This window comes from Hyla sarda, chromosome 6 (genome assembly GCF_029499605.1).
Source record: "Hyla sarda isolate aHylSar1 chromosome 6, aHylSar1.hap1, whole genome shotgun sequence".
NCBI lineage: Eukaryota > Metazoa > Chordata > Amphibia > Anura > Hylidae > Hyla > Hyla sarda.
The window spans coordinates 118,283,193-118,310,072 of NC_079194.1; the positions used below are offsets into that span (position 1 = coordinate 118,283,193).

Below are 26,880 nucleotides of genomic sequence, written 5' to 3' on the forward strand. Positions count from 1 at the left end.
CTCCAATCAGCAGATGGCGCTCCAAACAGAAATGTGTGCATGGAACGATTCTTCCGTGCATCTTTCTGCGCATGCGTGCGTCTGTCTCACTGTCACCTGGAAGATGGCGGCGTCCGTGTACAGAGCCGGGAGTGCTGCGGGCAAAACCTTCTTTTCCGCCCGTTCGGTGGGTACAGCGCTGTGCTAGGCCGCGGGGAGAGGCCTGGTGAACACTAGAGGGGTTATCGTCTATTACACGTGACGGGGGAGGTTGTATAGAGAGACTGCTGTTCTGTGCGGTGAAGGTCACCCAGTCCCAGGACACAGCGAGGCCGCCTAACCCCCGGTCTATGAGGAGACCCGGACAGACTATAGTATCCGGTACATGACATCTAGTGGCCACAGCCCATTATAAGGCTTATTCACACGGGCTAAACTGGATTATAGTCACGTATAGGGGACGGCCATGAATGTGGGAATGAAGTCATTAAAGGGTTATCCAGGAATAGAAACACAGAGTTAATTTCTTACAAAAACAGCGCCACTCCTGTCCTCGGGTTGTGTGTGGGTTTGCTGCTCATTTCCATTGAGGTGAATGAAGCCATGTTGTAATACCGCGCACAGCCTGAGGACAGGGTGGTGCTGTTTTTGTAAGAATTTTTTGTAAGAAATCTTGTGTCCATAACTGCCCTGTTTCTGTAGCATAAGGTAGCTAGCTGATGGTGCCGCAACATTTTTTGCAGCTCCCGTTTAAGTCATTGGGAGTTACTTAAAGGAGTAGTCCAGTGGTGAACCCAGTGGTGAACAACTTATCCCCTATCCTAAGGATAGGGGATAAGTTTGATATCGTGGGGGTCCGACCGCTGGGGCCCCCTGCGATCTCCTGTATGGAGCCCCGACAGCCCGCGGGAAGGGGGCGTGTCGACCTCTGCACGAAGCGGCGGCCGACACGCCCCCTCAATACAACTCTATGGCAGAGCCGAAGCGCTGCCTTTGGCAATCTCCGGCTCTGCCATAGAGATGTATTGAGGGGGCGTGTCGGCCGCCGCTTCGTGTGGAGGTCGACACCCGCTATCTGGCCGGAGAGCCTGGCCCCCGTACAGAGAGATCACAGGGGGCCCCAGCGGTCGGACCCCCGCGATCTCAAACTTATCCCCTTAGGATAGGGGATACGTTTTTCACCACTGGACTACCCTATCCGCCATAAGGTGATTTTAGTACTTGCCTGACAGTAATTGATAGGAAGGATCTGCACTTGTCTCGGGGCCAAATGTCTATGTTGTGAGATTACCATAACACTGTGGCTATCTTTTTGTGAACTGGCTATTTCCTGTTGGAGTTCTCTCTCTTCAACTACAAGTCCCATAATTCTTTAAAGGACAACTGCAGCGGCTTTACTCTTATCCCCTATCCACAGTCGGGAGTGCACGAGTCGGGAGCCCGCTCCATACAGACTGCTGAGCGCCGCGGCGCTTGTCAGGTCCGGCCCTACATGCCCGAAGTCGGGCTAAGGGGTGGAAAAATTCACCTGCCCGGTGCCCGGAACGGCATGTCCCGGACGTCGGGCAATAGGAATTCCACATCCCTGCAGTTAGGGCATATTTGGGTTTGTAGTTTCACAGCTGCTGGAGACCACCTGTGTGTATACTTCAAGAAGCATGGCGTCTGGTATAGGGCGTGTGCCTCATTTGACCTGTCTTTAGCTGACGTTACCTTTAAGCTGAATAGTATCAGTCATAATGACAGCAATATTTTACATCATTGGTTCATACATTTACAGCTAATTTTAACACTAGTAACTGGTCTTTTAAAACACTATATTTTTCTTCCTGCAGCCTGCATTGTTATGTCTGAAGAGGAATCACAGTGCACTGTCATATGCGCAAACATTAAGCAACATTCCCGATACCCAGGTCAGCACTCTGGACAACGGACTACGTGTTGCTTCTGAAGAATCTGGACAGCCCACATGTACAGTAAGTCCTAGTAATGGTCAGCAGAATGTAAACCGCAGAAAAGATGTCCATGTAACAGTGTACATCTTATCAATGATGGATGCTGTAAGGAAAGTGTTCATGTAGAAAGAGTGGTGTAATAACTACAATGTTGTGTTTAAGTTCCTCCGAGTTTTCAAGATCACTGCTTGCTGTCAGTAAAAAAAAAAAAATTACTTCCTTAGATTTGAAAACCTGTTAGTCAAGAACATGATCAAAATATGTTTTTTATCTTCTGGAAGAACATATACGGCATACATTCACTGACAATAAGCTTGTAGTAGTTGTTATAGAATATTCTTTGGAACTTATGAACTGCTGGCTTTTATGAAATTTCTGATGTTTGAAATATTAGGTTTGATTTCTCTCTGTCTTCAGGTTGGTGTTTGGATTGCAGCTGGAAGCCGCTATGAAAATGAAAAGAACAATGGAGCAGGATATTTCTTGGAACATCTGGCCTTTAAGGTAAGACACAAATCAGCCATCTTCCTCACTATAGCGATGCCAGTGTTTTGCCAGCAGGTCTGTAGCATAGAAAATTCCAATTTGCTGGTCCCTGGAGATTTTTAACCCCTTAACGACGCAGGACGTATATCTACGTCCTGCGCCGGCTCCCGCGATATGAAGCCAATCGCGGCAATGTGCGGTATTAACCCTTTAGAAGCAGCGGTCAAAGCTGACCACTGCTTCTAAAGCGAAAGTGAAAGTGACCCGGCTGCTGAGTCGGGCTGTTCGGGACCACCGCGGCGTCCCGAACAGCTGGCAGGACACCGGGAGGGCCCTTACCTGCCTCCTCGGTGTCCGATCGGCGAATGACTGCTCCGTGCCTGAGATCCAGGCAGGAGCAGTCAAGCGCTGATAACACTGATCACAGGCGTGTTAATACACACCTGTGATCTGTGTAAAAGATCAGTGTGTGCAGTGTTATAGGTCCCTATGGGACCTATAACACTGCAAAAAAAATGTAAAAAAATAAAAAAAAGTGTTAACCCCTTAACGACGCAGGACGTATATTTACGTCCTGCGCCGGCTCCCGCGATATGAAGCGGGATCGCGCCGCGATCCTGCATCATATCGCTTCGGTCCCGGCGCTCATCAACGGCCGGGACCCGCGGCTAATACCACACATCGCCGATTGCGGCGATGTGCTGTATTAACCCTTTAGAAGCGGCGGTCAAAGCTGACCGCCACTTCTAAAGTGAAACTGAAAGTATCCCGGCTGCTCAGTCGGGCTGTTCAGGACCGCCGCGGTGAAATCGCGGCGTCCCGAACAGCTGATCGGACACCGGCAGGGCCCTTACCTGCCTCCTCGGTGTCCGATCGGCGAATGACTGCTCCGTGCCTGAGATCCAGGCAGGAGCAGTCAAGCGCCGATAATGCTGATCACCTATATGGGACCTATAACACTGCAAAAAAAATGTTAAAAAAAAGTGTTAATAAAGGTCATTTAACCCCTTCCCTAATAAAAGTTTGAATCGCCCCCCTTTTCCCATAAAAAAAATAAAACAGTGTAAAAATAAAAATAAAATAAACATGTGGTATCTCCGCGTGCGTAAATGTTCGAACTATAAAAATATATCATTAATTAAACCGCACGGTCAATGGCGTACGCGCAAAAAAATTCCAAAAAAGCGTATTTTGGTCACTTTTTATACCATTAAAATAATGAATAAAAAGTGATCAAAAAATCCGATCAAAACAAAAATCATACTGATAAAAACTTCAGATCACGGCGCAAAAAATGAGTCCTCATACCGCCCTGTACGTGGAAAAATAAAAAAGTTATAGGGGTCAGAAGATGACATTTTTAAACGTATAAATTTTCCTGCATATAGTTATGATTTTTTCCAGAAGTGCGACAAAATCAAACCTATATAAGTAGGGGATCATTTTAACCGTATGGACCTACAGAATAATGATAAGGTGTAATTTTTACCGAATTTTGCACTGCGTAGAAACGGAAGCCCCCAAAAGTTACAAAATGGCGTTTTTTTTTTCGATTTTGTCGCACAATGATTTTTTTTTCCGTTTCGTTGTGCATTTTTGGGTAAAATGACTAATGTCACTGCAAAGTAGAATTGGTGACGGAAAAAATAAGCCATAATATGGATTTTTAGGTGGAAAATTGAAAGGGGTTATGATTTTTAAAAGGTAAGGAGGAAAAAACGAAAGTGCAAAAAGGAAAAACCCTGAGTCCTTAAGGGGTTAAAGGGGTACTCCGCCCCTAAACATCTTATCGCCATCCAAGGATTTGGGATAAGATGTCTGATAGCAGGGGTCCCCCGCGATCTCTCCTGCAGCACCCTAGTAATCTCCAGCACGGAGCTGAAGTTTGCTCCTTGCCTGATGACTCACGATACAGGGGCCGGCGGTTTGTCACATCACGGCCTCGCCCCCTTGTGACGTCACTACCCACTCCCTTAATGCAAGTCTATGGGAGGGGGCGTGCTGCAGGAGAGGTTGTGGGGGTCCCTAGCGGTGGGCTCCCCACGATCAGAAACCAGTGTGGTCACCTTAACAGTAGAGCTTTTTAAAAGATGATTGTAATCACTTTAATAGATGCTTTTTTAAAGATGGAGAGAGATATACGTCTAAATAACATGAACTATTATACATATTGGATATTATACTTGCTGTTGTTTAACTTAGGGAACAAAGAAGCGCCCCCAGACTGCCTTGGAGCAAGAGGTAGAAAGTATGGGTGCTCACCTCAGTACATACACAACGCGTGAGCAGACGGCTATCTACATAAAGGCACTGTCCAAGGATCTACCTAAAGGTAACAAGATCTTAGTGAGAGAGTTTCATTGTATCTTGTTAACATTCACATTTTTGCTAGTGATGAGGTGTGAATTGTTACCATCACTCATTCGATTCTCTGTACACATCATACAGTGAGTACAGAAATTATATAATTGCACTGGATGATCTTTCAATTCTGTGAGCTCATGATGTCAGCATTTGCAGAATAGATACATTTACTGGATATCCCAATAGGTAATTTAAAATATCCTACAGCCCATACACCAATCAGCCGCAACATTAATACCATCTACCTTTTATACTGGGTACGTTTCCTCTGTGCTGCTAAAATAGCTATTACCCAAGGAGGCTTGGATTCAAACTTCTAAAGTTGTTCTTTGGAATCCTGTACCAGGCTGCTAGAATCAGAGTTAACTGCTTAAATGGGCACTGTCAGATACAAAAGCTTTTGATATGTTGTAAAGCATGCAAAACCCATAGGTTTTGCAATTGCTTTTATTAGAAAATTTTCAGTATTTCATACTGAAAAAGCCTGCTGTGTCCATGCACCATCACCTATGTCATGGACACACTTCCTTGATTGACAGCTGTTAGCGCAGGGCTCACAGTTGGAGGAAAAATCCTCCCACTATCAGCTTGTGTCCCGCTACTGTCAGTGAGGACAAGCTGGGAGTTGTAGTTTTGCTAATGCTAGGGGAGATGTGAGCAGACAGCATACTGAGGGAGGGGGTGGAGACCTGCACAGTGAGTCCACGCCCCCTCCGTTTGAGAGAAATTCAGACTAGTGAGCTATATTAAAAGTGTAAAAAAATAAATAAAGGTGGTAGACACATAAAAAAAAAAAAATGATGTACATGGTCAGGATTACGTACTGAGTGATATTTTTGTTGGATCTGACTGGTACGCTTTAAGTGTAACGGTCACATCAGAAAATCTTTGACATGTGAAGAGGGGGTTCAGTTTTGGGGGTCCTGGTGCTACAACCCCTGCTAGAATGAATAAGAAGTGCTTGTTTCAGCACTTTTTCTCCCTGTTGTGTATGGGCTCTATAGTAAGTCCACAGAGCTTGTACACAGCAGCACAGACAGCAGGCAAAAAAAGCAGTGTTTAAACGTTTCTCCTTTTTCACTCTAGTGATCGGGGGGGTTCAGCACCTGGATCCCCACTCATGAAAACTTCTTATGATATGTCTCTAGTATGTAAAAAGTTTTCTAAGGTGACACTTTAAAGGACTGTAAGTTTTAATGTAAGGCTTCCATGGATCGGACTTGTTTTTTTCAGCTTATTGCATAGATGCTTGATTCAGAATTTAGAATGTCAAGTCAATGCCTTGAATAGAGATGAGCGAAGTTACAGTGATTCGATTCGTCACAAACTTCTCGGCTCGGCAGTTGCTGACTTTAGCCTGCATAAATTAGTTCAGCTTTCAGGTGCTCCGGTGGGCTGGAAAAGTTGGATACAGTCCTAGGAGACTTGCAGGCTAAAGTCAACAACTGCCGAGCCGAGAAGTTAGTGACGAATCGAATCACTGTAACTTCGCTCATATCTAGCCTTGAACTTTTTGTTATACTTTTCAAACAATTTCTGCAGTGTGGTTGGGCACATTACACTTCTGAAAGAGTTAATTGCCATTAGAGATGAAAGGGTGTTCTTGTTCTGCAACAATGTGTTAAAGTAACATCCACACATAACATGACCCAGCAGAACATTGCCCAGAACATCGCAATACCTTAGCTGGTTTGGCTTTTTCCCATAGTGCATCCTAGTACCATCTCTTCTCAGGTAAATGATGCACTTGCACCTGGCCATCCACATGGTGTTAAAAAAAAAAAAAAAAAAAAAAAAAAAAAATATATATATATATATATATCTATATCTATATCTATCTTGTTGCATTGCTCCATGGTCCAGCTCTGATGCTCATTCACTTATTTTGGTGGTGGACAGGGGTCAGCACAGGTACACTTACTGGTCTGTGGGGGATATTTATCAAAGTTGTCTATGTCCCGCATCAATATAGACCAAACTACAGAGGGTTAGTCTGGTCTATTGTGCACCTAATTTATCAAATGGCACACGGCTCTTGATAAATTCTGTGCACAGACTGCATGATCTTTGCTTTAGTCTATATTTAAACCTGCTCCAACATGGTCTCACATTTCGGCGTACTTTCAGCCTATGCGACTTGTCGCTGAAAAGTTGCTTTTGATAAATTCAGCACCAATGCATTTTTCAATGCATTTCAGTCTAAAATAGACTTGCATGCATCATGTTCTAAAAATCCTCTAGAGCAAAAGTCGCAGAAAAGTCGCACAGATTTAGACTGCGACTTTCTGTGCGACAAATTTAGACAAGAAAAACCAGTCTAAATCCTTTGATAAATCTCCCCCTGTGTCTACAAAGCCCCAAACACCTTAAGCCATCATGCTCTGTGTGTTCTTACACCTTTCTGTCATAGCCAGCAGTAACTTTTTCAGCAGTTTGTGCTACAGTATCTCTTTGGGAATCGGTCCAGACAGGCTAGCCTTCACTCCCTGTGTTCATAAATAAGCCATGGGTGCTTATAATCCATTTGCGGATTCTCAAGGTGAGCTTATTTGGAATACTTATCGTAGGTACTAACCATTAAATAGTGTAACAATCCACCTGACCCAATTTTCAAGCCATCACAATTTCTCTTGAGTTAATTAGATACTTACACTTGCCCACTTGCGACTGTAACATGACATCACTAGTCAGGTGTGCAAAGGGAGCCTAGCCTGCTTTAATGGGTGGAGAAAAGTGGACCTCACACTTACAAACAAGGAACTATGGGATTTGAGAGAATGAACTCCAACAGGAAATACCCAATTCACAAGAAGATAGCCTCAGCGTTATGGTAATCTCAGAACATAGCCATTTAGCCCCAAGACAAGCGCAGATCCTTCCTAAGCATGTCCATTACTGTCAGGCAGGTAAAATCACCTTATGGTGGAGAACCCTGTACGCCCTGGTATAGCTCCAGTGCTATAACACTGGGTCACGGGCTGACCCCTCGTCATAGCAAGGTGGACCCAGCGGCTATCAGCTGCCAGGACCTGTGGCTAATGCCAGACATCACCGATCGCAGTGATGCCCAGCATTAACCCCTTAGACGCGGCGATCAACTAAACCGTTCCCGGCAGCTCAGTCGGGCTGTTCGGGACCGCCGCTGTGAAATCGCGGCGTCCCGTACAGCTGTATGGACAGGAGAGGGTGCTCACATGCCTCCATCTCTGTCCATTCGGCGATCATCTGCTGCATGCCTGAGATCCAAGCTGGAGCAGCAGAGCACCGATAACACTGATCAATGCTATGCTATGGCATTGCATTGAACAGTGTATGCAATCAGAAAATTGTATGAAATAGTCGCCTATGGGGACAAAAAAATCATGTTTTAAAAAATGTTTTAAATACGATAGTTCATAAATGTGATTTGACCCCTTCCCAAATAAAAGTTTGAATAAAAAAAAAATGTAGACCTAAATAAACATAAACATGTGGTACTGCCGCCCATGTAAATATCCGAACTATAAAATTATAAGGTTAATAAAACCGCACAGTCAATGGTGTACACGTAAAAAAAATACTAAAGTCCAAAATTGCTTTTTGTATAACCTAACATTTTTTTTTTTTTTTAAAGCGATCAAAAAGTCCCTACCAATAAAAACTTCAGATCAGGGCGCTAAAAATTAGCCCTCATACATCCCTGTATGCAGAAAAATAAAAGTTGTAGGGCTCAGAAGATGACAATTTTAAACATACTAATTTTGGTGCATGTAGTTATAATTTTTTTAAAATATACTCCAACAAAAAGAGAACCAGTAGTGTAAAAGATGTTTTATTTAACATATATGCCAAAATACAGACATTTTAAAATATAGAAAAGGATAAAAACAGGGCATCACAAGAGCAACTGCAGCTAAGTGGAAGAGGTAAAGCAGGCAAAGAAGCAGCGCCGGCAATAAGAATCATGTGATCGCAAAGCCGATCACATGACTGGTGATAGACAGCAATACACGGCCATGAGCATCACTAGTGCGGCGCAAATGGACGTGATGTTAACCCTTATGGATCCAGATATTAATAATGGCCCTAGCTGGCACAAACAAGACACAACAAATACACACATACATAAAACATATATAGACAGAGACACACATACATAGAACATATATAATAAAGTGCATATATACCACCGCAAATAACACTGCAAACATGAAAGTAAGTGAAAGTGTGCATGTGAAAGGCTGTGACAGTGAAGAATGGATGAATGAGTGTGAATAGAGACATAGGGGAAAGTGAAAAGACCGTGAAGAAGTGAGTGGTAGAATGAAGAGAAATATAAGAGAAGTCTGAGACCTATTGAAAATAAAATAAAGTATATAAAATACAATTTATTCTTAAGGGTGTGTGCATATAGGAATAGAAAACAAAAAGGTTATAGCCCTGGACCACCAATGAGCGTCTAAATGTCCCTTTAGACGCTGCTGTCAACTTTGACAGTGGCATTCTAAAGGGTTAATAGCTGGCAGCGGCAATCGCTGCATGTTGGCTATTAACGCCAGCCCTCAGCTACAGGAATCAGCTGGGGGCCGCGCGGTATGACGCGGGCTCGAGTCGGGAGCCTGCGTCATCGTCCTTCGTTGGCAACAGATTAATCACTTAGCTGATAATGCACAACTAGCTCAGAACCAAAGATACATCCTAAAACAGAAGTAGAACAGTTTTAACATCTTAAGGACCATGGACGTGTATACACGTTCAGCCATTAGGACGTGTATACTCGTCCATGGCTCTCGTGGGTGCTACACAGTGCACCCACGAGATTGCGTCAGGGACTCGGCTGTAACATACAGCCGGGACCCTGCCGCAATGCCGGGACCGAAGTAAACTTCAGTCCCGGCATTTTAACCCTTACAGCCACGGTCGGAAGTGACCATTGGCTGTAAGTGTTATGACAGAGGGAGGGAGCTCCCTCTGTCACCCCTGCAGCACCCCGCAGCGCGATCGCGGGGTGCTGTGTGTAATCCCCGGCGGGCGGGGACCTGCGTTACTGCCGGGACAGAAGAAAACTTTGGTCCCGGCAGATTAACCCTTACAGCCGCGGTCGGAAGCGACCGCGAGCTGTAAGGAGTTTTGACAGAGTGAGGGTGCTCCCTCTGTCTCTCTCCTGTAGCACCCTGCAACTATCGCGGGGTGCTGCTGCTTACCTGGGCAGCCGGGGGTCTTTACTAGGACCCCCAGGTCTGCCCCGGTTATTGCCTGATAGGACGTGCCTGAGGCACGTCCTGATATGCTGCCTGCTAGTGTAAAACGGGCAGATAGCATAGAACTGCAATGCTTTGCAATACTAGATATTCCAAAGCATTAAAAAAAAGTGTAAAAAAAATATAAAATAAATAAAAGTGTAAAAAAGAAAGTGTAAAGACAATAAAGGTAAAAAAAAATTAAAAAAAAATGTAAAAAAGTGTGGGGAAAAAAAAATACATTTATTAAATAAATATAATCAAAAATAAAAATGTATAATGTTTAGGATCACACGGCACACATCCGCAGCATATTACATGCTGCGGATGCCCGCCAACAGTCACAATAATGAGCTCCCTGCTGCGGCTGGGTAGCTTTGTGTGTCCACTCATAGTGGCGGATTTCCCGCCGGCAGTCATGAGCGGATACACTGAGATACCCAGCCACAGCAGTGATCTCGCCGCTTGTTACTGCTGGGGGCATCCGCGGTGTGAAATAAGCCACGTATGTGCTCTGTGCCCCTACACTGTGTCCCGTTCATACTGCGTTTCTGCAGTGTTAGAGGTATCCGTCAGCATCACATCAAAAAGAGTGATGCTGACGTATACTGTAGCAGCTCCATTTATTTCTGAATGAGACAGGTACGGTATACATTGGATCCCTTTTTTGACATGACAACGGACACCTATACTGCAGAAATGCAGTATGAATGGGGACAATTCATATAATGATTCCCTGAAAGCCAAAGGGGGCTCCTCTCCTTCTTGGTCCTACCAGGCGGTCAGACAGCCAGATATGGCCTAAGTAGGGGTACTGCCCAGCCCGGGACGAACAGCGTGATAAAATATGGGCACATTTCCTCCATTTAAAAAAACAAAAACTTACCAAAATGATGATCCACAAATAAAGAATTTGTGGGGGGAAAAAGTAAATTTCTAAAAATGTTTTCCGCTGACTTTGAAATAATTCTAGCCACACAATAAGGGCTCAATGTGCTCACTTTTGCCCTAGGTGAATACTTTAGGGGGTGTAGTTTCGAAAATGGGGTCACTTCTGGGGGTGCGGTATTGTTCTGACAGCTAGAATGCTTTGCAAGATGAAGTGCAAGATGATTTTTTGCAGTGGTCACAATGTTGTTTACCTATAGGGAACCAATGAGGTGTGTCTGAACAAATGCCATCATGTAGCCCTCGCTTTATCTGTATATCATGGCTGTAGTCTTTCAGGACTGGAAATCCAGTATCTGTCTTTATACTTTGTTAATAGCTGTTGAGATTCTGGCTGATGTGGTTCAGAATAAGGGTCTGGAAGACTCTCAGATTGAGAAGACACGTGAAATGGTGCTGAGGGAGATGCAAGAACTCGACTCAAACCTACAAGAAGTGTCATTTGATTATCTTCATGCCACTGCATTTCAAGGAACAGCACTAGGCCAAACCATTGTGGGCCCAACTGAAAATATCAAGTAAGTTGCTCTGTATTGGACATGTTTTCTTTTTTTGTTGATATAAATGACACACTGGTAGACTTCACATGTCTATGTGCAGTGTACATGGTATCAACCTTTGGATCCATTATTTAATATTTGTTCATTGACCATAGCAGGAATTTCATCTAAGATTGATCCTATAACCTGATGTACATCAATATTCATAATGATCTTTTCTTCCAGGAAGTTCACTCGGGCCGATCTTCTTGAGTACATCAACCTACATTATAAGGCACCTCGTATGGTCCTTTCTGCAGCAGGAGGTAAAGCTTTATCTATCTTGCAATCTTTTAAATATTAACCCAGTTCAGTATTGTCCATGTTAAGCACTTCCCTCTCTCCATACCCCTATTAACACAATTAGCAATTATTTATTGCATCATTATATCACAGATACTATATAGTTTTACATATTCTTTTCAGGAATCAATCATAAGGAACTTTGTGACTTGGCGCAAAGACATTTTGGGGGACTTTCTTCAGAATATGAGAACGACATTGTTCCTGTGCTTGCCCCATGCAGATTTACAGGAAGTGCGGTGAGTACTTGCACCAGACTTCAGTGGATTAACAGCTTACAGCTTGCTCTAGGCTATGGGAAACCAATTTTTACAGCTCTAGTGTATTATAAACTTTTTGACGCTTACAATAAACAACTTTGCAGATAGTATTTATTAAACCATGTACGTCACAGACCATTTTGGCTTTAAGGTTACAGCTAAGTTTTTTATTTTTGCGGTTTAGTTTATTCCTCCTCACTTTTTAAGAGACACAGCTCTTATTTTTCCATCCACAGAGCCATATGAGGGCTTGTTTTTTTTGTGCTACCAATTATAGTTTGTAATGACTCCTTTCATTTTACCATCAAATGTACAGCAGAAGAAGAAAAAGGTTTGTATTTTGGAAAATTGAAAGAAAAACTTCAGTTTTGCAACTTCTGGGGGGGGGGGGATTTGTTTTTATGCAGTGCATTTCCATGGGTCGATATGATAAAAATAATACCCATATTTACATAGTGTATTCCGAGTCCTTAACGCCCGTGGGAATTCCGGTCCCCACCGCTAGCCGGTTGGGGACCGGAGCCGGATGCCTGCTGAAATCGTTCATTATGTCCCCCCATGTCGGCGATGGCCGCAGATCGCTGGACAATTCAGTCCAGCGATCTGCGGCGATTCCGGGTCAATCGGGTTTCCAGTGACCCGGAATTACTGGCTGATCGGGGCCATCTCTGACGGCCCCGAACAGCCAGAGCCTGCAGGGGTGAGGTGGCACTGGTGCCACCTCACGATCGCCCTGATTTGTCGGCCGGATTACCGGCCGACCAATCAGGGCGCCTGCTGCGGGTGTCACTCCCGCACCCGCTCCGCCCCTCTTCCGGAGGACGTGAGTGGGTGCAGGAAGCCGACCCCGGGTGCTGGGGACCCCGATCCCCGGCGTCCATGTTGGGATCGGGGCCCCAGGAGCGACAGCAGGGGCGAGGGACAGTCCTGCGACGGAGCAGCAGCAGGAGGTGATTTACAGCCTCCTGCTGTTGCTTAGCAACAGCTCCCAGCATGCAAAAAGGGCATGCTGGGAGCTGTAGTTATGCAACAGCAGGAGGCAGACCACCACAACTCCCAGCATTCCCTTATGGGCATGCTGGGACTAATGGTTTTGTAACAGCTGGAGGCACATTTTTTCTATGGAAAACTGTACCTTCAGCTGTTGTATAACTACAACTCCCAGCTTGCACAAACAGCTAAAGTGCATGCTGGGAGTTGTAGTGGTGCATCTGCTGGTTGCATAACTACAACTCCCAGCATGCCCATTGGCTGTCGGAGACTGCTGAGAGTTGTAGTTTTGCAACAGCTGAAGGCACACTGATTGTGAAACTCAGTTTTTTTTTTTTACCTAACTCAGTGTTTCACGACCGGTGTGCCTCCAGCTGTTGCAAACTACAACTCCCAGCAGTCACCTTACACCTTGCACCGTACATGCTGGGAGTTGTAGTTTTGCAACAGCTGGATGCACACTGGTTTTGAAACACTGAGTAAGGTCACAAACTCAGTGATACATAACCAGTGTGCCTACAGCTGTTGCAAAACGAAAACTCTCAGCATGTACAGTCTGTCAGCGCATGCTGGGAGTTGTAGTTTTGCAACAGCTGGGATGTTCCCCCCCCCCAATGTGAACGTACAGGGTACACTCACATGGGCGGAGGCTTACAGTAAGTATCGGGCTGCAAGTTTGAGCTGCGGCAAATTTTCTGCAACAGCTCAAACTTCCAGCGAGAAACTACTGTGAACCCCCGCCCGTGCGACTGTACCCTAAAAACACTACACTACACTACCACAAAAAATTAAATAAAAAGTAAAAAACACTACATATACACATACCCCTACACAGCCCCCCTCCCCTCCCCAATAAAAATGAAAAACGTCTGGTACTCCACGGTTTCCAAAACGGAGCCTCCAGCTGTTGCAAAACAACTACTCCCAGTATTGCCAGACAGCCACTGACTGTCCAGGCATGCTGGGAGTTTTACAACAGCTGGAGGCACCCTGTTTGGGAATCACTGGCGTAGAATTCCCCTATGTCCACCCCTATGCAATCCCTAATCTAGGCCTCAAATGCGCATGGCGCTCTCACTTTGGAGCCCTGTCGTATTTCAAGGCAACAGTTTAGGGCCACATATGGGGTATCGCCGTACTCGGGAGAAATTGTGTTACAAATTTTGGGGGATATTTTCTGCTTTTACCCTTTTTAAAAATTAAAAATTTTGGGGAAAACAAGCATTTTAGGCAATAGTCGTGAAACGCCTGTGGGGTATTAAAGTTCACTTAACCCCTTGTTACATTCCCCGAGGGCTCTAGTTTCCAAAATAGTATGCCATGTGGGTTTTTTTTGCGGTCCTGGCACCATAGGGGCTTCCTAAATGCGGCATGCCCCCAGAGCAAAATTTCCTTCAAAAAAGCCAAATGGGACTCCTTCTCTTCTGAGACCTGTAGTGCGCCAGCAGAGCACTTTTCACCGCCATATGGGGTGTTTTCTGAATCTGGAGAAATTGGGCTTACCAAATTTTGGGGGGTATTTTCTGCTATTACCCTTTTTAAAAATGTAAAACTTTTGGGAAACCAAGCATTTTAGGTAAAAAAAAATGTTTTTTTACATATGCAAAAGTAGTGAATCACCTGTGGGGTATTAAGGTTCACATTACCCCTTGTTACGTTCCCCGAGGGGTCTAGTTTCCGAAATGGTATGCCATATGGGGTTTTTTGCTGTTCTGGCACCATAGGGGCTTCCTAAAGGTGACATGCCCCCCAAAAACCATTTGACGCTCCTTCCCTTCTGAGCCCTCTACTGCGCCTGCCGAACAATTAACATAGACATATGAGGTATGTGCTTACTCGAGAGAAATTGGGTTTCAAATACAAGTAAAAATGTTCTCCTTTTTACCCCTTGCAAAAATTGGGTCTACAAGAACATGCAAGTGTAAAAAATGAAGATTGTGAATTTTCTCCTTCACTTTGCTGCTATTCCTGTGAAACACCTAAAGGGTTAAAACGCTTACTGAATGTCATTTTGAATACTTTGGGGGGTGCAGTTTTTATAATGGGGTCATTTATGGGGTATTTCTAATATGAAGACCCTTCAAATCCACTTCAAACCTGAACTGGTCCCTGAAAAAAAGCGAGTTTCTAAATTTTGTGAAAAATTGGAAAATTGATGCGGAACTTTGAAGCCCTCTGGTGTCTTCCAAAAGTAAAAACTCTCAATTTTATGATGCAAACATAAAGTAGACATATTGTATATGTGAATAAAAAAAAAATTATTTGGAATATCCATTTTCCTTACAAGCAGAGAGCTTCAAAGTTAGAAAAATGCCAAATTTTCAAATTTTTCATAAAATTTTTGGATTTTTCACCAAGAAAGGATGCAAGTTACCACAAAATTTTACCACTATGTTAAAGTAGAATAGTTCACGAAAAAACTACCTCTGAATCAGAATGATAACTAAAAGCATTCCAGAGTTATTAATGTTTAAAGTGACAGTGGTCAGATTTGCAAAAAATGGCCGAGTCCTTAAGGTGAAAAAGGCTCAGTCCTTAAGGGGTTAAAAGTCACTTTTTTTTTTTTTTTTTTCAATTTAAGTATTCTTAAAATTTCCCTTTTCTGACCCCTATAACTTACTTATTTTTACAATTTTTTTTATTATAAAATGTACACTTTAAGTCCCCCATAGCGGAGTTTTTAAAGCAATTAATAGATAGTCTATGAAGTGAACGCGGCTCTTGCGCTCGCTTTATAGACTGCAAACACTGCAGGATGTAAATGTATAATGTGTTCTGGTGCATTAGAAACCAGGAAGTACATTCATGTCCAATATATTTAAGGGGCTGAGAATATTTGACTAATTAGTGGAAACAGCTCCTATGCAGATTTTACTCCAAAAGCTCTGAGCAAACCCTCTATGTAGTCTAGTCTGCAGTCTTGTGGTAATAAGAAATCAGCTCATCTATGTGGATGGTGAATATACTCCAGCATGGACACAGTTGTCACTCAAACTCTGGTATGAATTAAAAAATAGATGATCCAGCGAGGTAATTCACTAAAATAAATGTGTTTTTTATTCCATCGCGATTAAAAGTTAAGCAGCATTGATGGTACAAACATAAAAAGAACTCCTAAAACCTACATGTATCAGATTCAGCCGCAGTCAGCACCCTTAGTCAAGGGTCTGGCTGCACCTGATACATGTAGGTTTTAGGAGTTTGTTTGTACCATCAATCCTGCTTGACTTGTAATTGAGATGGAATAAAAAATGGGTTTTTAGTCTGCAATCTTGTCTGCAGTCTATCTTGAGTCCAGGTGCATGGGTTTTGTGACTCCAGCAGACTCTGTTTAGCTTGGCTGTTGGTGATGTTTTCTCCTCCAATAATTATTATTAATGGGTTACTGGGTGGTTCAATGATATGGGTGCTGGGACCAGTTTGAGCAGGTCCATTTGTCACAGTATGATTACAGCTATGCTTGATTATTAAAGGGGTTATCCAGCCGAAGATTTTTTTCCAGGACTTAGGCAGTTAACACTTACCTTCTGCACTCCAGCGGTGGCTTTGGTGACCCGCTCTGGTCCCCGGCTGTGTTCTTCTTCCGCTTTAAAATCGTGACTTCCAGGCCCGTATTGTAATGCTGCCCCTCAGCAAATCCCTGGCCGTGATGAGGGGCAGTGTGACACTCCAGGCCCTGATGCCACTTAGGGCCCACCTGTGATGAATTTTGGACCAGAGCGGGACACAGAAACCGGGCGAGACTGCTCCGTTTTCTTTTTGCTACCTTCTCTTGGCTTGCACCTAAGTCCAAACCCAGGCCCGACTACCCCCCCCCCCCCCCCCCCCCCTTGCCTCCAGACAGGCAACTGCAGCCCTGGTCATTTATTACTCTTGTGTGGGCTGCAAAACTAAAATGCCTGGTGGTTCTGCTGAATACACCTGTCAGCTACCAACTCCCCCCAATCCCAGGGTTTCCTCCCTATTCCAGTCGATTACTGACCTGGCGCATGTTTCCCGTTCCGTGGTTGCCTTGAAGAGATCTTCCTTAAGCCAGTCCTCCAGAGAGGCTCGCTCCCCTGATCCTGGTTTCGGGCGATCTCACAAGCGCCCTAAGGTATTATCCTCTGGCTCTTCTCTGAATCCAGAGCTCGGGTCAGGCACTCTCCTCATGAGTCTCGCTCTTCCACCCCGACAGCACCCCTGCTCTATGGGTCACTTTCATGGTCGCCGTCCTAGGTCTCAAGGTCTGCGTGCCAGGTCCGCCTCGCCTTCATCTAAGGCTGCCTCCACTTGCTTCTGGGGAGCTGGTAGATGAGGCGTCAAGTTCTGACTCTGATCCAGAGTACTGAACCAGCGTGTTTGACATGGTGGACATATCATTTGGCCCATCTAGTCTTCCCATTAATCTGAATCCTATCAATAGTCCCTCGCCCTATCTTATATGAGGATAGCCTTATGCTTATCCCATGCATGTTTAAACTCCTTCACTGTATTTGCAGTGACCACTTCTGCAGGAAGGCTATTCCATGCATCCACTACCCTCTCAGTAAAGTAATATTTCCTTATGTTACTTTTAAATCTTTGCCCCTCTAATTTAAAACAATGTCCTCTTGTGGTAGTTTTTCTTTTAAATATGCTCTCCTCCTTTACCGTGTTGATTCCCTTTATGTATTTAAAAGTTTCTATCATATCCCCTCCGTCTCTCCTTTCTTCCAAGCTATACATGTTAAGGTCCTTTAGCCTTTCCTCGTAAGTTTTATCCTGCAATCCATGTACTAGTTTAGTAGCTCTTCTCTGAACTCTCTCTAGAGTATCTATATCCTTTTAGAGATAAGGCCTCCAGTACTGCGCACAATACTCCAAGTGAGGTCTCACCAGTGATAGAAACATAGAATGGACAGCTTGGTTTCAGCCATCCGAGACACCTTTTACCCAGAGGACCCCGGAACTTCGGACCAAACTCCAGAGGTTTCCATCCATTGCCCCCGTCGCTCTCCTAAGGTATTTAGCTCTCATGCTGAATTTGACACCTTGCTGTAAGCGGCATGGAAGCATCCAAACGCTTCCAAGGGACTAAGAAGGTTCAGGCGCAGTTTCCCTTTGCCAAGGACCTAATTGCTAAATGGACGACACCGCCTGCTGTGGATCCTCCGGTTTACCGTCTGTCAAAATTGACTACCATTGGCAGATGCAGCCTCCTTTTAAGGATCCGGTGGACAAGAGGATTGAGAATCTGGCCAAGTTTTGCCTTTGAAGCGGCGGGTTCATCCTTGCTTCCTGCCTTCACTTCTGCTTGGGTGTCCAAAGCCCTTTGTTTGGGCTTCCCAGCTCTGCCAGGGAATTGTCTGGGGCCCCTTTGGAAGACTTAGCGGATCTTGCACTCCAACTCTCCAATGCTAGAGACTACTTGTGCTCTGCTTCTTTGCATCTGCCCATTGTTCGGCTTTTGCCACAGGTAACCTGGTGGCGATTTGCCACTCAGTATGGCTGAAGGCTTAGGAGACCGATGCCGCTTCTAAGAAGTCTCCTCCGGGACCCGACCCTGAGGCTACTGGAGGTAAGAGCTCCTTACTACCGCAGAAAAAGTCCTGCCGTACCGATTCCCGCCGGAAGTCAACTTCCTTTCGGTCTTTTGGCTCAGGTCGGGCAGCCAGGCCGGCGCCCTTACAGGATAGGAACGTCCCTTCCTTCTAGGCACGCCCTTCCTGGAAGTCAGATAACCGTTCAGGCCGCTTTGCAGCCAAGTCGGGCACCTGTAAGCCTCCCTCTGCCTGAAGGGACGCCCCCACCCAAGAATTATTTTCCGGTGGGAGGTCGTTTGTCCCTGTGCTGGGACGTTTGGCTGGCTCAGGTGCCGGACTCTTGGGTCCAAGATGTCATTTCCGATGGCTATCGGATTGAGTTTGCCTCCTTTCCAAGGGACCGCTTTTTTCGTCCTCAACTTCTCGTTGTTATTCCTTGGCGACGACTTATTGGGTCACACTTCAGACCATTCTCACTCACGGAGTGATCGTTCTAGTCCCTCCCGGGGAGTGTTTTTCAGGTTTCTACTCAAATCTTTTTGTTGTTCCCAAAAAAGGGGGCTCTGTCCACCCTATCCTGGATCTGAAGCTCCTCAACCACCACCTACTCCTGCGTCATTTTCATATGGAGTCTAGTTCTGTGGTGGCGTCCATGGATCAAGGAGAATTTCTTTCATCGGTGGATATCCGGGACGCGTATCTTCATGTACCAATTTTTCCAGCTCATCAGCCGTATCTCCGCTTCGCTGTTCCGGAGGGCCATTTTCAGTTTTTGGCCCTTCCCTTTGGCCTAGCCATGGCCCCAAGGGTCTTCACCAAGGTCCTGGTGGCGGTTATCGCCATCCTTTGACCCCGGGGTGTGTCCGTGATCCCTTACCTGGACGACCTCCTGATCAAGGCTCCAACCAGGGACCAGAATCAGGAGAGTCTCCTCCTCACTCTTCAGACCTTGTCTTGTTTCGGCTGGGTAATCAACCATGGAAAGTCAAACCTTACTCCCACCCAGTCCCTGATCTTTTTGGGACTCCAGTTCGACACGGCGCCTGACCGGGTCCAGCTTCCACCGGACAAGCGCCGCTCTCTATCAGCAGGTGTTCGTCTTCTCCATCGTCTGTTTCCAGTTTCCATTGGATTCTGCGTGGAAGTCCTGGGTTGGATGGTGGCGACCATGGTAGCCACCCCTTTGCCCAGTTTCATTACCGCCGTCCAGCTGGCCATTCTGTCCCAGTAGGACAAGTCTCTGCTTTCCCTTGATCGCAGGATACTTCTTCACATTTGGGAGGCGGACTACCTCAGCCGGTCCTCTGCTGACCCCGGCGAGTGGTCTCTTCATCTGGAGGTGTTTGCGGAAAACTGCAACCTCTGGGGACTCCGCACGTAGACCTTTTTTGAGTCTTGCCACAACCAAAAAGTTCCTCGCTTCGTCATAAAGTCCCGCGATCCTCTGGCTCTGGCCGTGGATTCCTTAGTGATTCCCTGGTCACACTTCGTCCTCCCCTATCTCTTCCCTCCTCTTCCTCTCCTTCCCAGGGTCCTGCGGAAGCTCAAATCAGAGGGCGTCTCTGCCATTCTCGTTGATCCGGACTGGCCCAGACGAGCGTGGTACGCCGACGTTATTTGCCTAGTGGCCGACGTGCCACTGCGTCTCAACCTGCTCTCTCAGGGTCCCCTTTGCCACCCTAATTGCTGCATTTGACGGCGTGGCGTTTGAAACCGCAGTTCGGAGGGCCAGAGGGTTCTCTCCCCAAGTGATCCGCACAATGATCAGGGCTCGTAAGCTCTCCTCTGCAAAGATTTATCACCGTACTCTTACTTTCGCTGGTGTGAATCTCAATCCTTCTCTCCAGTTGTCTTCTCCTTTCCACGCCTTCTTTCCTTTTTACAATCTGGACTGGGGCAATGCTTGGCTCTCAAGTTCCCTTAAGGGTCAGGTATCGGCTCTTTCCATTCTCTTTCAGCGCCCCCTGGCTTCCGATCCTCACATTCGCACTTTTCTGCAAGGTGTAGCTCATACGGCTCTGCCTTACAGATCCCTCTACTCCCCGGTGGGATCTGAATCTGGTTCTCAGTGTCTTATAAGGTGCTCCCTTTTGAACCTCTCCAGGACGTTTCTATTCGCATCCTTTCCTGGAAGGTGACTCTTCTCATTGTGGTCACTTCCATCTGGAGGGTTTCAGAGCTAGCGACTCTCTCCCGCCGTTACCCCTATTTAGTCCTGCACCAGGACAAAGTTTTCCGACCGATCCCCACCTTCTTGCCTAAGGTGGTCTCCTCTTTTCACCTAAATGAGGATATTGTCCTTTTACCCTGCTCCGTCCCATCCCAGGGAGCATTTGCTTCACTGTCTTGACTTGGTTTGGGTTGTTTGGACCTACCTTTCGGTCACTTCATCTTTCCGTCAGTGTGACTTTCTTTGTGCTTCCGGAGGGTCGTCTTAAGGGACTTCCCACTTCTTAGACGACCATTTCCCGGTGGATCCCATCTGCCATCTCAGAAGCCTACTGCTGCAAAGGGAAGACTCCGCCTTTCCGGGTCCCAGCTCATTCCACTCAATTCGTCGGACCTCCTGGGCTCTTCACAATAGATAGCCTTGCAAGTTGGTAAGGCGGCCACCTGGTCGTCCTTGCACACTTTCACAAAATTTAACCAGGTGCACACTTTTGCGTCTGCTGACGCCGGCTTGGGTCGCAAAGTGTTGCAGACGGCTGTGGCCCAGCCTTCCACCAGATTTGCTTGGGTTCTTTCCCACCCCGGGGACTGCTTTTGTATGTCCCACGGTCTCTGTTTCCCCCAATGGAGCTGACCGAGAAAAGTAGATTTTTTTTATTTTTTATGCTTACCGTAAAATCTTTCTCGGAGGATCCATTGGGAGGGAGACACAGCACCCACCCATTTGTTCTGGTGTCTTTGGTTCAGTTGCCTGTCTGGGGGTTGGTTCCGCTTATTTTTTTGTCTGTGGTTCCTTCGGACAGTTGCTGTTTTGTATTTTTTTCTTTCCCTGTCGGTCCTCTCCTACTGCTTTGGGACTAAACTGATTAGCTCAGAGTCTGTAGGTGGGGTATATCCTGCCAGGAGGGGCTGACTTTCTTTTGTTTCCTAGTGTCAGCCTCCTATTGGCAGCAGCTTATACCCACGGTCTCTGTGTCCCCAATGGATCCTCCGAGAAAGAGAGAGATTTTGCGGTAAGCATAAAAATATCGACTTTTCCCGGTCAGCAGAGAGGATGGTGGAGGGGCCCTTACCTGCCTCCTCGCCGTCCAATCGGTGGTCTGATGCTCCCAGCCAGCCAGGCAGGCTGGAACAGCAGAGCACCGATAACACTGATCAATGCTATACTAGCATAGCAATGAACAGTATATGCAATCAAAAGATTGCATGGTATAGCCCCCTATGGGGACAAAAAATAAGTGTTAACATATATATATATATATATATATATATATATATATATATATATATATATATATATATATATATATATATATAAAGGGAAAACAAAGAAGAAGCACCGTGGTACAGGATTCTAGATCCGTCTGGGTGCTCAGCTTCAGGGGCAGACCGACCCCCAACGTAATATCCTCAAAAAAGTGGAAGCGGCACTTCCACTTTTTTGAGGATATATATATATATATATATATATATATATATATATATATATATATAAATATATAATATTTATTTTTTTTTTTTTATTATTATTTTTTATAAAAGTGAATTACCGTATATACTCGAGTATAAGCCGACCCGAGTATAAGCCGAGACCCCTAATTTCAACCCAAAATCCCAGGAAAAGTTATTGACTCGAGTATAAGCCTAGGGTGGGAAATACCTCATCCCCCCCTGTCATCATCCAGACCCGTCATTAACATCCTCATCATCCCACACATCCCCCCTTCATCATCCCCTTGTCATCATCCCACACATCCCCTTATCATCCCACACATCCCCCCTTCATCATCCCCTTGTCATCATCCCACACATCCCCTTATCATCCCACACATCCCCCCTTCATCATCCCCTTGTCATCATCCCACACATCCCCCCTTCATCATCCCCTTGTCATCATCCCACACATCCCCTTATCATCCCACACATCCCCCCTTCATCATCCCCTTGTCATCATCCCACACATCCCCCCCTTCATCATCCCCTTGTCATCATCCCACACATCCCCTTATCCCACACATCCCCCCTTCATCATCCCCTTGTCATCATCCCACACATCCCCTTATCATCCCACACATCCCCCCTTCATCATCCCCTTGTAATCATCCCACACCCCCCCCCTTCATCATCCCCACCCCCCTTCATCATCCCCACACCCCCCTTCATCATCCCACACACCCCCCTTCATCATCCTCTTCTCATCATTCGCCCTCAGTGGTCTTCAACCTGCGGACCTCCAGAGGTTTCAAAACTACAACTCCCAGCAAGCCCGGGCAGCCATCGGCTGTCCGGGCTTGCTGGGAGTTGTAGTTTTGAAACCTCCGGAGGTCCGCAGGTTGAAGACCACTGCGGCCTTCAACATCATCCAGCCCCCTCTCACCCCCTTTAGTTCTGAGTACTCACCTCCGCTCGGCGCTGGTCCGGTCCTGCAGGGCTGTCCGGTAAGGAGGTGGTCCGGTGAGGAGGTGGTCCGGGCTGCTATCTTCACCGGGGGCGCCTCTTCTCCGCGCTTCCGGCCCGGAATAGAGCCGTTGCCTAGACAACGACGCATCTGCGTCGTTGTTAAGGCAACGTGACTATTCTGAGGCCGGGCCCGAAGCGCTTAGAAGAGGCCTCCCCGGTGAAGATAGCAGCCCGGACCACCTCCTCACCGGACCACCTCCTCACCGGACAGCCCTGCAGGACCGGACCAGCGCCGAGCGGAGGTGAGTACTCAGAACTAAAGGGGGTGAGAGGGGGCTGGATGATGTTGAAGGCCGCAGTGGTCTTCAACCTGCGGACCTCCGGAGGTTTCAAAACTACAACTCCCAGCAAGCCCGGACAGCCGATGGCTGCCCTGGCTTGCTGGGAGTTGTAGTTTTGAAACCTCTGGAAGTCCGCAGGTTGAAGACCACTGCGGGTGGGGGAGTTCACTCGAGTATAAGCCGAGGGGGGTGTTTTCAGCACGAAAAATCGTGCTGAAAAACTCGGCTTATACTCGAGTATATACGGTAACCCCTTAAGTGTGAATCACCTCCCTTTTCCCATTTATTAAATAAAATAATGTAATAAAAAAAATTATCTTGTGGTACCGCCGCATGCATAAATGTCCGAACTATTATTATTTTGTTAGCTAAACCGCATGGTCTATGACGTACATGTAGAAAAAAAATACCAAAGTCCAAAAAATGTGCATTTTTGGTCATTTCATATACCACATGAAGTCCCATGAAAACAAAAATGGTACCGATAAACTACAGACCACAGTGCAAAAATGAGCCCTCATATAGCCCCATATGTGGAAAAAAAGTTATAGGGCTCAGAAGATGACAATTTTAAACATACTAATTTTGGTGAATGTATAATTTTTTGTAATAAAATAAAAAAATGCATAAATTGGTTATGCTTGTAACCGTATGGACCTACAGAAAAAATATAAGGGGTCTTTTTTTACCGAAAAAGGCACTACGTAGAAATGGAAGCCCTCAAAATGTACAATTTTTTTTTTTTTGCAGCAGCAGCAGATTGTTATAAAATAAGTAATGTCATTACAAAGTACAACGGGTGAAACAAAAACAAGCCATTATATGGGTCTGTAGGTGCAAAATTGAAAGCTTTATGATTTTTAGAAAGGGGAGGGGGAAAAAAAATATAGTGCAAAAATGAAAATGGGCTGAGTCCTTAAAGGGGTTAGTAAAGCATTTGTGGTTTATGTATCATAATTTAGCTTGCTTCTTTTTTGTATCCTTTTCAGCTTTCTGCCCGCAATGATGACTTGCCCCTGGCTCACATTGCTATTGCAGTTGAAGGGCCAGGTTGGAATAGCACAGATAATGTTGTTCTGGCCTTAGCAAACACTATCATAAGCAACTATGATGCTACATATGGAGGTGGGAAGGTAAGGACAATGAAAGCATTGTGCTTCTCTGATACCATTGAATATTTTTACTTTTAGGAGTGGTCAAATTAATTTGTTATAAATTCTTTTCTTTTAGAATCTTTCCAGCAATGTGGCAAGGACTGCAGCGGAGTACAATCTGTGCCAGAGTTTCCAGACCTTCAATATCCGTTACTCTGACACAGGCCTCTTCGGAGTTCACTTTGTGACTGATAAACACAAGATTGAAGACATGTTCCATGTGGCTCAGGGAGAATGGTACAAAAGTTTCCTAATAATGAATTAGAAAATCAGGCATTTGCAATGACTGTTGTTTTTCAGTACCACTTCATTCTCTGCATTCATTGTCCCAGCAAATATTATACATGTAAGTTATTCTAAGATTGGGGCAAACAGCAATATGTGTCAAATAATCACACTTTTGTAATCTTCATACAGAGTGAAACAAAAGTAACGGCTACCTTTTAAATAGGTGTCCGCAATGTGAACTGTGTGAGTCCTATACTGTAGGCAGCTAGTCCCACATTTGCAACAGCATTGATAAATTACTAATTCAGTCACTGTCTTACAGTAATGTTTGTTTCACAGGATGCGCCTTTGTACCAGTGCATCAGACAGTGATCTGGCCCAAGCTAAGAAGGCTTTGAAAACTGCTCTGGTGGCCCAGTTGGATGGTATGTGTGGTTTCAAAAGTGGTGTAAAATTACGATAGCAAACCTCACATTGATAGTTTGTTTCATTTTGTGGTTTCTTTCTAAAGGAACAACCCTTGTGTGCGAAGATATTGGGCGTCAGATATTAGCTTATGGGCAGCGCATCTCCTTGGAGGAATGGAATTCCAGGATTGATGTGAGTGTAAATCCATTGTTTTATGCCTAGTCTGTACGTGATAAGTGTGTGTTTGTTTTTTTAACAGCCTACAGAATGTAGCTGCACCCCCCAGACTCTGCTTTCATATCCTCAGATCTCTAGTGGAGCGATATTCTACAGTTTGTACAGGTGTCTAAGTGATAGACCAGAATTAGAGATTGATATGTATATGGCATAAGCAGCTTTAGACCATGTTTTAGCATTAAAAAAAAGTTGCTTTTAACTGCAGCTATTTTTTTCAAAGTGGATTTTAAATATGCGTGGATGACTGACTCATTTACAAGAATTCCATGTGGAAAGCCTGGAAGCAGATAACTTTATTAAATGTGGCTAATCTGCCAAATAAACAATAAAATATGCAGCTAGAAATAATGAAATGCAGCAAAAATCCAAGGATATGCCTTGGATTTCTCCCACCTATTTTGTAGCATATCTTTCAGTTGGAATTCATTAATTCTGTGGCAGTTTAGCCTTCTTAATTTCCATAGGCATGGCATAACAATTGACCGAAACAGTTCTCTTCTTAAAGTCCTGATACCCCCATTGAGTTATATGTTGTTTGAATATGACAAGTGCCAAAGTATGTTGCACAAGAACCTTTATTTAGCTGAAAAAACTACTTTGTAACACCCAGCATGTCACTTTAACTGATTTATCTATCTTTGCAGTCATTTTCCTTCTTTATCCGGTGCTCATTTAAAGAAAAAAACACTTATGCAAACCCTTTTATGTGTATGCTAACTAACTACAAACAATCCTTGTGTAGTCTGATCTAGAGTCACACTAGATCCCATCTTATCTCATGAGGGAGGCAGGAAAAAAAATGATTGGTGTAACATGACTTCTTGGGTTTGTCTTCATATTGTACTGGGAAGGATAAAATATCGACCTATTTTTGTCTTCTTACAGGCTGTCAATACCAAGACCTTGAGGGACGTCTGCTCCAAATACCTCTATGATAGGTGTCCTGCTGTGGCTTCAGTGGGTAAGTGTCCCTGAGGTGCAAGCTATGGGGTACAAAATTCTTTTGTCATGGCTGTCCAATTTATGGAAAATCTTTTTTTGTAGCTGAAGTACAGATGCCTTTTTATTGATTGAATCTCTGTAATGAAGTTTTAATATGGGCAAATTATATTTACCGCATCATCGTCTTTATTTTTTAGGTCCCATTGAGCAAGTTCCTGACTACAATCGTATCCGCAGTGCTATGTACTGGCTGCGGTTCTAAACTCCAAAAAACTTGAACGTTGCTCTTGAGAGGAAAGAGTTTTTTTTCTGTGTAAAGCCAGAAAGTCTGCGGCTGAATGTGTCACCAAATAAAACGTTAGCACAACGTGTAACAAAACTTGTCTTCAAATGTCTGTGCATTGTCTATTCTCAGAATTGCTAAAATATGGAATAAAATTAGTATAAATTGGCA

General features: G+C 45.1%; 2 protein-coding genes across 3 annotated transcripts in view; one reads left to right on the plus strand and one right to left on the minus strand.

Annotated features, from left to right (window-relative positions):
- LOC130276026 (secreted frizzled-related protein 5-like) overlaps positions 1–23,186 on the minus strand; it is an 82,661-nt gene extending 59,475 nt beyond the window's left edge. Inside the window, exon 1 of one of the 2 annotated variants that reach the window (XM_056524824.1) lies at positions 23,117–23,186. Coding sequence is in view for 1 of the 2 variants with exons in the window: in XM_056524822.1 (XP_056380797.1) it covers positions 1–41 (41 nt within the window). In the remaining variant the exon portion in view is untranslated. Of the gene's footprint in view, positions 129–23,116 lie in introns of those variants that run through there. The other variant, XM_056524822.1, reaches the window with a different exon arrangement.
- Positions 28–26,880, plus strand: LOC130276022 (cytochrome b-c1 complex subunit 1, mitochondrial). Its single transcript, XM_056524815.1, has 13 exons — positions 28–166; positions 1,815–1,955; positions 2,352–2,438; positions 4,623–4,752; positions 11,271–11,469; positions 11,677–11,756; positions 11,917–12,032; positions 24,447–24,590; positions 24,688–24,848; positions 25,179–25,264; positions 25,351–25,439; positions 26,370–26,445; positions 26,624–26,880. The coding sequence occupies exons 1-13, from the start codon at positions 32–34 to the stop codon at positions 26,686–26,688; spliced, it is 1,509 nt and encodes a 502-aa protein (XP_056380790.1). The 5' UTR covers positions 28–31; the 3' UTR covers positions 26,689–26,880.

Excerpts from the sequence above, each read along its gene's own strand:
- LOC130276022 (XM_056524815.1), top strand. The coding sequence starts at position 32 with ATGTGTGCATGGAACGATTCTTCCGTGCATCTTTCTGCGCATGCGTGC. Across the intron at positions 12,033-24,446 it reads GCAGATTTACAGGAAGTGCG|CTTTCTGCCCGCAATGATGA; the intron begins GTGAGTACTTGC and ends TATCCTTTTCAG. Across the intron at positions 24,591-24,687 it reads CTACATATGGAGGTGGGAAG|AATCTTTCCAGCAATGTGGC; the intron begins GTAAGGACAATG and ends CTTTTCTTTTAG.